The 14737-nt window shown below is 38.6% G+C and overlaps 1 protein-coding gene across 8 annotated transcripts in view; it reads right to left on the reverse strand.

Moving 5' to 3' along the window:
• Positions 1–947: 947 nt before the first annotated feature.
• Positions 948–14737, reverse strand: part of rgs3a (regulator of G protein signaling 3a) — a 142241-nt gene continuing 128451 nt past the window's right edge. For 7 of the 8 annotated variants that reach the window (XM_082170509.1, XM_082170510.1, XM_082170511.1 and 4 more), the window contains 4 exons: positions 8868–8969; positions 6724–6785; positions 5124–5290; positions 948–2654 (listed from right to left, as the gene is read on the reverse strand). In XM_082170509.1, the coding sequence (XP_082026635.1) occupies positions 2454–2654; positions 5124–5290; positions 6724–6785; positions 8868–8969 (532 nt within the window). In that variant the 3' untranslated portion in view covers positions 948–2453. Of the gene's footprint in view, positions 2655–5123; positions 5291–6723; positions 6786–8867; positions 8970–9098; positions 9240–14737 lie in introns of those variants that run through there. The other variant, XM_082170516.1, reaches the window with a different exon arrangement.

A 14737-nucleotide genomic window follows, 5' to 3' on the forward strand; every position in this document is an offset into this window, starting at 1 on the left:
TGTGAGTGCGTTTGTTAATTGCACTTGCATTTTCTCTGAATCACATGTGCGCACATTTGATAAAAGAGGCCGTTCCTCTCCGAAACATTCACACACATTCCGCTGGGATTTGTTTGATCCTCGGTTCTAAATGATGGGAAATCCTGGGAAAGGGTGTGATGAATATAACAATGAGGAATGAGGGAAAACAAATAATAAATGTGTCTAGCTCATGTTTTTTTGCATAAATTGGTGGGGGGTTTTTTGTCTTATTTTTTCTTCAAAATAATTACAAATTTAGCGCGCTCTTTATTTTACAGTATGTGTACTTACCTAAGAGAATACTGGTTAATATAAGGTAAATGGGTTAAGGTTCAGGGTTAGTACCTAGTTATTACCTTGTAATGACTATAATAAGTACATAGTATGTACATGGGGAAAAGGACTGTAAAATAAAGTGCTCCCCAAAATTACTCTATAAAGCTATTCATCATAATTTACTTTACATTCTGCAAATTCATGTAAGAGTGTCATGGTGGATTTTAAATATACGCCTTTTCAAAACTTCCACACCAAACCTCCAGAAGAAACAAAATCCAGATCATTTACCAGGGTTATATCATGTGACAGTGTGGCATTATTTATACGTCTTCATGACAACTGAGCATATTCAAAACCCCCACCCTATATTTTCATTTTTCCAATTTCCCATTCCCAGTTGCGGATTATTCTCAGTGGTGCAATATGCAGTAATGAGCATTTGAGGAAACGAAATGTGCCTAACTTGTCACGAAAACACCTTCTGGACATTCTTTTGGTATTTCTTTCTGTTGATTGTGGTGTAAACACTGACCCTGGACATCTTTATCGGTTTTATAAAATACACTCAATAATGCAATGCACAATGCAATACTACTACTACTACTACTACTACTACTATAGCAATAAAAGAGAGGCAGGAGGCAATGTTGTCGATTTTTACCATCTAAATGTTTTATTTGTGTTTTGTAATGACACTTTTTAAACCTCTATTTTCTCTTGCACTTGCTATCTTAGGAGATGCATTGGAATTGTAAACAGTTAAAATGATAAAATACATTTCATATAACTACTTACAAGCAGTGTACGTCCAAAGCCGAGGACGACCATACCTGCGCCACCCCGGTTTATAACAATACATGTCATTTTATAGCTTTAAGGTTCACATATTTACATAGGTACAGCATGGTACAGCGCTTTTCATGGTGCGCCCACAAAACCTTGTGTGTTTTTATCTTTTTTTTTGTAACCATTTTTTCTTAAGAATCATATATACATCCATTAACCCGGCTGCCTGCTGCCAGGGAAACACAGTTAGAATAATTTGTGTACTAATGTAATCCTTACATTACCAGTAACTTACAATAATATTAATGCAGAGCTCAATCCATTGTCTTTTTTTTCATACAAAAGGTAAACTCATCCATAAGATAAGTCCACAAATAAAAATAATAAACATATTGCACTTACATCAGGACAGCTGCTGACCTGGATCAAAGTGGAAAAGGGAAATTCAGCTGAGTGCAATGAACAAAGCAACCAGTGAAACTTATTAATAAATAACTACGTTTTTGTACTGGTAAAACATGTCGTCGTTCTTATTAACAAGTGAAGGGACAGATCCTAACTGACCGTGTGCCCTATTAAATATCGAGTGCATGATTTAACCTAAAGTCCGAAAAGTGAGGAAACAAAGGGTTAAATAAGTCTGGAAGCTTCATAGTTGAGTGCCGTAATATCCTGAGAATACTGTCTCTTTCATTCCTAATATGTGGCGCTACAATGAATGGCTTATTGGCTTTACAGATCGCAGCTAAGCATGTTTTGTACAGTCTTTAGAGACCAGCGACAGTCCATTTCAAGCCCGGAGCCAAACGTTCGGTCCATTCGCTCTAGTGCGTTCCTTTGTACATTTACTTGATTAAGTTATATGTTGTGCGAGCGACGTCATCATGTGGCGTGGAGTCGACAGACGTGGAGGAGGGTTCACAGGAACACCAGCGAGCAGTAAGTGCATGATCCATCCAGACATCAAACCCCGTCGAGACGAGACGCTTTTCAGTGTCCGGGAAAGTCATCGTGAAATGGAGAACAAAGCGAGGTTGGTGGCTCGATCAGAAGAAGAGGAAGAGGTTAAACAGTACCCAGTTGTCATAGTGTTAAAGAGGCAAGAGCGGCCTCGATAATCTCCAGTACACAAATTAAATAACATTCAAATGGGAATAACCAGCATTATTCAGCGTGGTGTTGCCCCACTCGTCCAGCATCTTCTCCTCTATCTTTCACCATTTGTAAACGACGCCTCGTGCATTTCTCCACCCTCTGTCTTTCTGCCACGTTAACAGATAGAATGGCTGATGACAATGAAATGCTAAGTGAAAGAAACCTTGCGGATGCTACTTTCTTATAGTGTCTCTCTCTCTCTCTGTGTCGTCTTAGGAGGAGGATGATGTCGATGTGCTGCTTGGTTTCTTCTGATTCACTAAGTCCACGTAGAGCTCTGAGCGCAGAAACCGAGCGTACGAGTCTTTCTCCATCAGGCCGTATATCCTCCTCTGGGCCAGGTCGAAGCACGAGCGATTGATGTCTTGCAGGTTCTCTTTAGTGTGTTCCCTGGTGTAGGAATCCAGATTCACCTGCGGGACAAAAGAAGAGCCGTTACTTACAAGTCCACAGTCGTTTTAGTCAGAGATGCAGGGGTGTCCAATGGACCCTTTCCACCGTCTACTTTCATTCGGATCAAATTTGAATGTACATTCACGTCATTTTTCTTTGTGCTTTATATTTTGGGCATTCATTTACAGAAAACTAGTTCAAACTGAATGTGAGCGTTTCTAATACAACGGCTGAGGGAGTGATGGCAAATCAATCTCTTGATATTTTGTTCCCCTCTTTTGGAAAGTCATAGAAACACTATCATGGATTTTTTGGGGGGAATGCCAAACTTATAGTTGTTGTAGTTCACCACTAAAGAAGTCTACCCAATTATGATGACTTCTGAGAGCCATGGAAATGTGAAATTGAACCAAATGACAAACTGCTGCTTCCAACACTATTTAACTGGATTTACGGAAATTAAACCGCACAATATTTTTTATAATCCACATTGAAACAAAATCACGTTTACAATGACTCTGAATAATCAGTTCATACTCAGGGTTCGTACAGATGCTGTAAAATGAACTTTCAAAGACTATTTTTGTCGGTTTTCAAGGACTGCAATCAGAGATCTCACTTATCAAACAATATCTTTATTATCATTCAAATTCTAAAAAAGGTGAGTAGATAAACATATACTAATAAAACATTTGCTGTGGGAACTTTAAGTATGGGAACATTAACAAAGCCCTAGAACTTTAGAAATTGGGATAGAAAGTGGGAATAAGCGTCTTATTAAAAGATGTAATAAGAAAACAATTGATTTCATTTGTAAAATCTAAAGCATTTCATTGTAAATAACTACAAAGTAATTATATTGCAGTCTAATGACTTGTTTGCACTAAAAATATAGTTTAAGATTTCGGTTTACTCCAATTACAGATACAAGGTTTCCAATATACAAATTACAACTTATTTAATCATATATATTCAATACAAAGTATATAATGGCTATTATTGTTCAATAAATCATATTTTATATTATAATGTTGACGTACTTGGTATTGAGAAGCGGTCTGATGGGGGTTTATCAACGCCTTCAGTGCAGGTTACGTACGCCAATAGGGGACTTTAAGAGTGAGTTAGTGGAACATTCATTAAATAAAAAAAATGGTGATTCATTCTGGAATGAAGAAAGGTTTAAACAAGGGGATTATTTTAACTTTGAACAACACCTTATAAGGCGCAACGCTTCTGACTGATGCTTCAAAGAGATCGATGCATTGACCAGCGCTGTCAGTCACGGGAAACCCCCGTAACCATTGAAAGGATAATATGACAAAGATAACGATATTTCCTCAATCAAACTATTTTTTTTTTCTTTAATATATGATTCACCTGAAGCTGTATCATATACTTGGAAATAAATGAGCAATATCAAGCTCATAGACATATCAGATGTAAATTTTGCGTGAAATTATTTATTTATTTTGAACAAAAATGTTACTTTAATTTAGCTGTTTTCAAGGGTTTTCCAGGACTTGTACGAACCCTGCATACTATTTGTGGATGTACAAAAATTCTGATCATACGCAAGTCATGTAGACTTAGTATACATTTTCTTTACAACAGCTCATGGAGATTGGCACAAAACATAGACAGGCTTATTAACTTTTAAAAGGGAGAAGAAAACACTTCCCATATCTTGTGTTGTTGACATTGGTAGTGTTTGATTATTGTGTTAGGTCGCTTCATTTTAAAATCTGGCTCCTGAAGCTAAAACCAGTCGAGAAAACCAATCTTTTTATATATAAACCTGCTCTTAAATGGCACATGAAAATCAAACCGTGGTTGGTCCCTTAAAGGGATAGTTCACCCAAAAAATGAAAATGTTGTCATTACTTACTCACCCTCCATATTAGGAAAGTCAATTGGTGCTGTCACCAGTCTTTTTACCAAAATTCTTTCTAATATCATCTTTTGTGTTCAACAGAAGAAAGAAACTCATACAGGTTTGATTAAACTATGACAAAATGTAAGTTTTTAAGTGAACTATCCCTTCAACATTTCAGTGAAACACTCTCTTCCAGTCTTTCCAGAATAAGCTGAAATCTGGACTGGACTTCATGCTGGAAGTCAGTGTGAGTCTACACAAAGCTTGGCCTGATTTTCACCGCTGGAAAGTTCTGCAGCTCGTCTCATTTTGAGTTTCCAAACTGCCTTCCAAGTTTGGAAAATGAAAACACGCACTCAAACTGTCAGATGTGTGTGTTGTGCGGCCAACAGGGAGTCCATTAGTCAGGCATGACATCATATCCTCCGTGGCTCTGACAAATGTTTTAGTTTCATGACACAATGTGGAGCATTTTAAGAATATTTCCAGCCAAGCTGCTAAATAATACAGAATGGCATTGATACTTAACTTTTTCAATTCCCAGTTAGAACTTTTAACCGTGGACGTTTGCGGTCTGTAAAAGGTTCAGATGAATACGAGACTTCACGCTCACCTCTTTACAGGACTGGATGGCGATGAATTCCGCATAGATTTTCTTAGCTTTCGATGTCATCTTGGACTGGGATTTAATCTTCTTGTAATCCTCGCAGGCCAGCCAGAAATCCAGATTCTCTTCACTAAACTCTGTGCGCAAGAAAGCTCTGAACGCCGCCAGCCCATCTGATGAGGGAGAGGGAGGAAAGAAAGAGGCAGAGAAAGGGGAGATGTTATTGGATGGATAAACAGAGAGCCATGGCAACGGCAGCCTCCATGCGCGCCAACCCGTGAGTCAATACTAGCGCATTAACCAGTCAAGAACACGACTCTGACCAAGATTCGCTCTCATCCAAGACTCTCGCTGCTATGCCTCGGACGAAACATTACTCTCTTATTAATTCAACATTTCTTGCATTTCAGTGACTCAACTGGAGATTCAAACCCTCACATTATTTGTGTTGCAGCTTGCTATAACTAGAATGCAGTTCAAGCTAAATGATAACATTTGTACTGATTTTAAATCATCTTTTTCGTAACCAGGGATGCCATTTCCATTTTACATCTCATTCATTTTATGTGACTTGCAAGTGAATTTCCGTGCCTAAAACAAGTGAAAACAAATGTGCCGGTTCTACACTGCAAAAATGCTTTTCTTTCTTAGTATTTTTGGCTTGTTTCCAGTCCAAATATCAAACAATTCTTGAATCGAGATGCATTGAGTAAAATGTATAAGATATCATGTCTTGTTTTCTGGGGAAATTAATCAAAATGAAGTGAGTTTTTGCTTAAAACAAGCTAAATTATCTGCCAATGGGGTAAGAAAAATGATCTTAATTCAAACAGAAACAAGATAATTTTTCTTTTTCTTGTTTTAAGCAAAAACTCACTTAATTTTGATATATTTCCCCAAAACACAAAGACATAATACCTTGTGGCATTTTACTACTTTAGAAAATGCATCTTGATTAACGCATTTTTTGATATTTGGACTGGAAACAAGACAAAAAAACTCTGTAAGAAAAGCATGTTTTTGCAGTGTACAAGACCACATTTAATGAAGGATGTGATTGTTTTTCCAGTGCATTCTTGAAAGTATCTTCCTTACAGTAGCGCTGCATACTGACATTTCCTTTCAGATCTAAAGGCGGCCAGCATTAAAATAGAAGGAAGTGTGGCTCCGTCCCAAAGCACGCAATCACCTTTCCGTTCCCATCAGAGCCTGCTGATAACAGCATGTGGATGCTCTCAGCCTTTCACATGAGGGAAACATTCGCTGCGGAAAAAGTGTCTCGCAAGCACTCTGAACCTCACACAACCACTGAGTCTGATCAGAAATGAAAAGCCATGATATGGATGGTTTTAATCTGTGGTCTTTCTCTGACTCCATACGGATCTAGGACTCATCTGGGATTACTATGAAAGGCATTGAGCATGTTCAACAGAGCGTTCATTCAGTGACTCAGGAAGTCGAGAGGAAACATGAATGCCTAAAACAATGCAACAATGCAAGCCGACATCCCTGTGGATTCAAGCCAAGCCAAAAGGAATTCGGCAAATACAACAAGTTCATTATATTACATCCACAGAAGCATTATAATAAAGAAAATATGTCTTACATTTGTGGACGAGCAGCTTGTCCAACGATTCTCCCCACTTTATCGCCTCTTCCGGAGTGGGCCTGCAAATAAAGGCAGTGCGGTTCTTCAGCAAACCCATCTCTGTCAGGTTTCTCATTGTATGACCCATTCGAAGCTGTGCCCTTCTCTCGCTCGAGTGTGTGTGTGTGAGTGTGTGTGAGTCTGAGCGTCTGAGTGAGTCTCTGTTGGACGGCCTCTTTTATATGTCCCTCTGTGAAGAGGCGGAGCTCAACCAATAGGACGGCATGTTAGACAGAGGCTCCGCCCACTTCTTCTCTCAAAGACTCATTCTTGTCTTCATCGTCTGTCTAAGCTCAGCTCCTACAGTCTGCAGCCTTAACACTTACTATGACACTGCCTAATAAGGGAACGTTATCTAACAGGGAAGCATTATTCGAGATAAAATCATAAAGTGTGCTGAAGTAAAGATCTGTGCTTTACACCTGTGAATATTCTGACCTACTTACAACTTCTGTGCATTCATTTGATGACATCTGTTCCATGCAACAACTCATATTTAGCAAGTTATGTATAGCTGAACATACTTAAAATAAAAATGTTGCGCATCAAAACATCTCTGCAATGTTTAACCCTAACTCTAATGATTTAACCCTGTGATGCATGACATCCACTACATTAGACAGATCTTTGGAAGGTCAGTGTTATATTACTTATTTTTTTGTTAATATTTGGAATATTTGGAGTTGTCAATATTGGGGAACACTTTATTTCGAGGGTCCACTTTAGACATTCTACTAATTATAAGTAACTTTGCAAATACATGTCAACTAACTGTCATTAGAGTATTAATAGACTGTCTACTTAATATCCGCTAACAATTTATAACAGACATTCTACTGACTGTAAGTTATTACATTTCGACTTATTCTACTAAACCCAAACCCTAACGCCTAAGAGTCTACTAATACTCTAATGAGAGTTAGTTGACATCTAGTTGCAAAATGAGTTAAAGTTAGTAAAATGTCTAAAGTGGGCCATCAAAAGAAGGTGTAACCCGAGAGGGTTTTTATTAATTATTATTTACTAGTTTTAGTTTATTTAGTTTTAGTTATTTTAGTACTTCAAGTTCAAATTAATGAAAATGAGAAATGCTGCCTCGGCAACTAGCTGAAATAAAATACATTTATTAAATATAATAAAATAAAATAAAATAAAATAATAATTCTATTTTATTTCTGTTCTGGTATCCTCTGAACTTTATATTATTTATAGACTTTGATGACTACTAATCAGGGCTTAACTTTTTTGCTCACCGGCCACTGTGGCTAGTGGTTTGATATAATGCCATATAGATGTTTGTAATATTATCTCATAATTTGTCATCAGGAATATTAGGCTGCTGTCACTTTAAGACCTGACGCACGGATCCATTATACTGTTACACGTGTTTTCTTTCTCAACTGTTTACATTCACTTAAAACATAACTGACTGTGTTTAAGTGAATACTCGCCAAGATTATTTTGTGAGTATTCGACTGTTTAAGCGCAATAAGCAGTGAAAACGAACTCAAGGTGGTTTTATGTGTGCATACTTTGAGTGTGAGCACAAAATCTGCGGGAATGAGTAAAATTATGTGCAATACGCGCTGAAATTCAAGCCCTGAAACACAAACAATATTCATCCGGGGAGAATGAAACGAGTGAGTGAGGAGAGGCGGGTAATGTGTGTATTGGTGTATTAGAAGCATTTCAGATATTTCAGTATCGGTATAAAAAAAAATCTATATTTTTGACAACGCTACATTGCACATAGTTTATTATTTTAGATGCCTTTAAAAAAAAAAAAAATTTTTTTTTTTTTTTTATATATTACATATAAAATTCAACCTGCCAAAGTGGCTAGTAGGAGTGAGTGTGCTACACACTGCTGAAATACACACACATTTGGCATGTGTTAATGTCAAGCCCTGCTGGTAATCGTTAATATCACAACATTTTCTCTTCCAAACGTATTGATCTAAAAGACATCCTTTCAGTTAGTCTGTCTCTTTCATCCCACACACACACGAGCAGAGAGCCACCAGCTGGATAATTACCCAGCAAGCAGGCGGACACCACACACACACACACACACACACACATACACACACACACACACTTACTTGATAGACTTCAAGGTTTTGTCGAGCTTGCCGACTGGGGTGCTTCCGGGAGACTCATTCCTCCTCCTCAGGAAAGCGAGCCGGTTCTTCATGTCTTTGGCCCTGCAGAAAAACGCACAGAAGAGTAAGAGTTGAGTTCTGCAGGAGGTCATAACAACACCAAACCAACACATCGATCTCAATCCCGGAAAACACAACGGCATAAATCCAAAGCGCTATGGTAACCCATACATGTTCTCCTCAATCCGCAGTTATCAAAGTTGAGCCGCCGCTTGAAGTTCCTCTCAGTTCTCTCTGCCTCTCGTCGATCTCTCTTCTTCGTCTGAGCGAGCGGATGAGTGAAGGGAGGGTTCTCAACTCTCCACACCGTCGATCCGCTGTTCAGGAGCCACCGGGGGTCCCGGGAGCCCTAACCTAAGGCCGACGGGCCCCGGGGACTGACTGTTCACCCCTGGATCCCGGTCTCATGTATAGCTCTTCCAGAGGAGCACTGATTTCCACTGTGGTTTGCAGATCCTCTGCCCTCATCAGCTCATCTGACCTCTCGCACCACCGGCACACGCTCATGACAGCACCAAAAAAAGACACTCGATCCCATTTTTGGCCCTCCCAAGGCCAGCGTTCCTACATAAAGCACACGCGGAGAGTTCCTGCGGTCCAGGATTGAGCAATACACCCTCTTCACTACAAAAATAATACTGAATAAAATATCATTTAAAAATGCCATATAATAACGTATATAAGCATGTTTTTTCAGCAGTTGAGGGACAGTGTTACAGCTTTGAACGTGGCTCATCTCATCAGCTTTTTGTGATTTGACACTGTTTATCGATTTGCTTTCCTGCGGTTCGTATAAATCTGTAAAAACGTGTGTATATACACCACTGTTTAAAATGTTGGGGTCGGTAAGATTTCTTAATGTTTTTTTAAATGAATCTCTTCTGCTCACCAAGGCTGCATTTATTATTTGATCAAAAATGCAATAAAAACGTAATATTGCCAGATATTATTACAATTTCAAATAGTTATGTGAATATATTGTAAAATGTAATTTATTCCCAATTTTCAGCATCATTCCTCCAGTCTTCAGTGTCACATGATCCTTCAGAAATCATTCTAATATGATGATTTGATGCTCGAGAAACATTTATGATTATTATCAATGTTGAAAACGGATGTGCTGCTTCATATTTTGAGGAAACCGTGTGACTTTTTTTCAAAAAGCATTTTTTATAACATTACAAACTGTCACATTTGACCAATGTAATGCACCTTTGGTGAATAAATTATTTATTTAAAAAAAAAGGTTTATATAGGATAGTGACGACAATCTGCTAAACAAGTCAAACAAGGGCATTATACTGTATCATAAATACTACAGCTCTTATGACAGTATTAATTGTTTATACAGTGTTTCTCGTCAGTAACGTCAACACAGCAGAAACAATCAAGCCAGGTCCCGTAAGATCCACTGTTAATAATCCCAGCATATTCAGCCCTCGGGGTTTGACGACGGAAAGCGTAGACGAGCCTCGACAGGAAAGAGGAAGTCTGCAACTATTTATGACATATTACGTGGTCCTGTAGGCCGGAGCGAAGAATTCCCCTTCTTCAGAGAGACCAATACTGGACAAAATACAGCACTGGGATCTCCTCTATCCAGGTAAAGTCTTGAACCAAAACATCAGGATTTGAAGACCAATACTGGACAAAATACAGCACTGGGATCTCCTCTATCCAGGTAAAGTCTTGAACCAAAACATCAGGATTTGAAGACAGAAGTTGTTTAATTTAAGACTGTTAGTGCCTGAGAATCCAATCTGCTCAACAATCTGGGAAACGGGATGATGAAACATTAGTCAGCTTCGCTGTGACTAACTGAGCGGAAGCTCTTCACACCAGATGTTTCAGAAAAAAAGCTAATCCACTGTGAAAAATCAACTCCATGAAATAATTAACGAGTCCAAATGCAATACACACATGTACCTCACTATGTAAACGAGGACATAAACTGCTATAGTTCAATATCCTTATTTTAATATGGTGTATACCCTCCAAAGGAAAGGTTTGTCAGATCTAAATAACTGGAAACACTCATTTTCAGTTCTGTGGTAAAACATTAAAGTCATTAATATTCTGTGATAATATTTACATTTACATTTATGCATTTGGCAGACGCTTTTATCCAAAGCGACTTACATTGCATTATCCTATACATTTATACATAGGTATGTGCAATCCCCTGGGATCGAACCCACAACCTTGCATTGTTAACGCAATGCTCTTACCACTGAGCTACAGGAAAGCTATAGCCCAGCTGTAGCTGTAGCTATTTGCCATTTTTAAGATATTTAAACTCTTATCTGAAATGGTAAAGTCCGATCTGGTTCATATTTACTGTAGCTATCTCTGACGTTTGCCAAAGGCATCTTTTTATTTGGGAAATAAGAATGTGAAAGTTGAGAATTGAAACCCGCGGGAGTCTGATCAGATAACATAATAACTGCTGAAATCATCAGGATTTTGGGGAGATGAACTGACTCACACACATAATTTCAAACAGCTCTCAAAACATTGGAAATGCCAAAAAATGCAGTATTTTGGATGGATTATGATTCCACTTGCAAGCTTGGATGTCAAACTTTGCCCACTTGCGAAAGAAATGGAGCAGAGGAAACAAATAAATCAAATTCCTCAGCTCTTCTAGAACGAAAATAGTGCTTTTACAAGGAATAAATGAATGCCGGCCAATGGCAATTGTATCGGAGAGATTTATTTTTAACTTCCAGTGGGAAGATCTGGATTGAATTGTGAGGGTCTGAGAAGGAGGGTGTTGGATCGAACACACTGGAGGAAAGTTCTCGCCAGTTTATGGGTTCTGGAAAATATTTAGAATCAGTTTACGGTCCAGGTCAGGTTTCACTGCGATCTCAGAGCTTTGGTGAAAACAGATCAACACAAGCGATATAAAAACTGAGTCCTGCAACTAATGCTCAGTAGCAGACAGTGATATAAAGCTGAGTTTGTCCTCCTTCAGTCTGCAGGATTGTTATGGATGTCCAAGTGACATTAAATGCAATGCTGCCACCTACTGGATATGATCATTACCAACACTATATATATATCACCATCAGACTCTTGAGATGAACGAGTACTCTGTGTAAAAAATAGCAAGGTTTTAACGTTTAAATTTGTTTGCATTTTGGTATGAAACCTAGTTATATTAAGTTGTTTGAGTATATTCAGGGTGTGAATTATGGGGAATTAGCTGAATATGAAGCTTTACCTGTAAATATGAAGATGCATTTCTAGACGCATTAAAGCATTAAAGTCAATATGTTATAAAACCGCGCTCATTCAGGGATGTGCATTTATTGCATGAACAAAGAACATAATGTGTTTAAAATGCATATACACTTCAGATGAAGGATGACATTTGCCTTCTTTAATGCTGTTAAACTGAATGTTCAAAGCAAATGTTTGCTGAAAATATGACTCTGGAACTCTCTTCTGCAATTTGTGCATGATTTTTATTACTTTTAAATCACGTCTTAATCATCTTTTTAATTGAGCTTTTCCTGATTAGTTATAATTTATGTATGATTTTAATGCTCAACTGATATTGCTTTGATTGTGTATTGTATGACTGACATTAAGTTGTTGAGTGTTTTGAAAGGCGCCTCTAAATAAAATGCATTATTATTATTCTTAGAGTATACAGTTTGTACAGTATAAAAACATTACAGCTATGGGGAGTCCCCGTAAACCACATATACGTGTGTGTGTGTGTGTGCGTGCATGTGTGTGTGTGTGTGTGTGTGTGTGTGTGTGTGTGTGTGTGTGTGTGTGTGTGTGTGTGTGCGTGTGTGCGTGTGTGTGTGTGTGTGTGTGTGTGTGTGTGTGTGTGTGTGTGTGTGTGTGTGTGTGTGTGTGTGTGTGTGTGTGTGTGTGTGCGTGTGTGCGTGTGTGTGTGTGTGTGTGTGTGTGTGCCATTCAGTGCCACAGTGTTGAGATTCCACACTGCTTTGCAACACTGTTAGTAATGGCCATGTTGCATCAGTCAGCGAGAAAAAGCCACGCCAGTGAAAATATGCTACAGATTATTAGTTGAGCTATAAAAAGAGGAGGAAAGAGCACTGAAATATCATATTCAAGAACTCAGTTACTCACTGGGCCTTTTGGCTGAGATCAAGCATAGTAACAGTGGTGTTTACTTCTCAGACAAGGTAAATAAGGACGTACTGCATCCCAGTTAGACTTAATAGAGATATGTACAGAGATATGTTATTAACATCTTTAATGTCACCTAAAATTCCTTTACATTACATAGGAACTTACTTGCATTCAAAGTTTATATTTTATAAGTTCATGAATTCGTAGGAAATCAAACCCATGATCTTGCTGGACTGTATGAACTACAAACTACAAAAAACAACAAACAAAAAAACACAATTGAGTCAGTTGTTGACAAAGCAAAATACAAAGCTAATAAAAGTTTTTTTAAAGGTCTTTGGGATGTGCTGGAGGAGACCAGCTTGAATGCGTTATCCATACAAGATCTTGACCAAAAAATGTATGCACTTCTTGATGTAAATAAATGTTGTGATATTATTTCCATGAAGAGATGCACACATTTTTGGTCGAGATCTTGACAATGCAAGAGTCCAGCTCTCTGTAAAGTCTCCTCCAGCACATCACAAACACTTTCAATGAGTTTAAGATCTGGACTCTGATTCATGTGTGAAAATGATTCTTCATGTTCCTCACAACCATTCCTTCACAATCTGAGCCTGATGAATCTTGACATTATCATCCTGGAATATGATCATGATGTTCTTCCTATACGGCTGTTTAAGAAATGAAAAGCTTAAGCATTAGCCTATTTAAATACGAACAGCGATTTTATTTTGGGCGGGCAGTGTGTGTGTGTGTGTGTGTGTGTGTGTGTGTGTGTGTGTGTGTGTGTGTATATATATATTCACATCTCAAGAGGGTGTTGATCTCACCTCCTACTAATTAACTACTAAGCTCTTTCAGGAAGTCTTTTGGAGAAAACAGACCAAAAAAATGTCATCTTTCTAGCATAACGCATGATTGTTAGCGACGTCCAGTCGTGTCGGCGGTGTGCGGTGTGGAAAGACAGAAGGCAGTGTCTGCATTGCTGTAGTGTGGCAGCAGTCAGAGGTCTCTCACGCTTCAGAGCCGATCATGACCCCTCATTTACAGAAAACACTGGGATAATTATCCAGCAGAAGCAGCTGCTCACGGGACAGGCCTGTAATCTCTCGACAGGAACACACACGCCCTCGCTGGAACTCATCAATCTAGCTCTTCTGAACCCGTCGACGCTCGCAGGACACAATTATCTCCAGGCTTTCCTATTCCCACTCTGCCCAGCTCACATTACTGCCCATAATAGAGTCAGCGCTATTCCCGGCTGTGAAACCAGGACACTTGCTGTGGGAAACACATTTAGAGAATGACAGCGATTTAAAACCAGTGTGATGTGGGTTCAGATCCCAACAGGAGTGCAGTCTCTAAAGCTCTGGATTTCTCCACCGAAACACATGATGTTGGTGTTTCTTTAAATAGTCATATTTGTTCTGGCGATGTGTGTTTGTATGTGTACACGCACCACACAACACATCTGCTGTTGTTAAGAAGTGTGTGCAAGTGTGTCTCAACATCACTGTCAGTGTCATCCTCTCATTAATGCATCAACACTCCTCGCGCGCATGCGGATCCAATGAAGCGAATGTTCATAATGCATTTTATGGTATTAACTTATATTTATGCAGTAGTTATAATCCATTTATTACCTGTTAACCACTTTTTGAGCATAGAATTGAAAATATAATATCCAATTTGAA

The sequence above is a fragment of the Leuciscus leuciscus genome (assembly GCF_965113295.1).
Source record: "Leuciscus leuciscus genome assembly, chromosome: 5".
Lineage (NCBI taxonomy): Eukaryota > Metazoa > Chordata > Actinopteri > Cypriniformes > Leuciscidae > Leuciscus > Leuciscus leuciscus.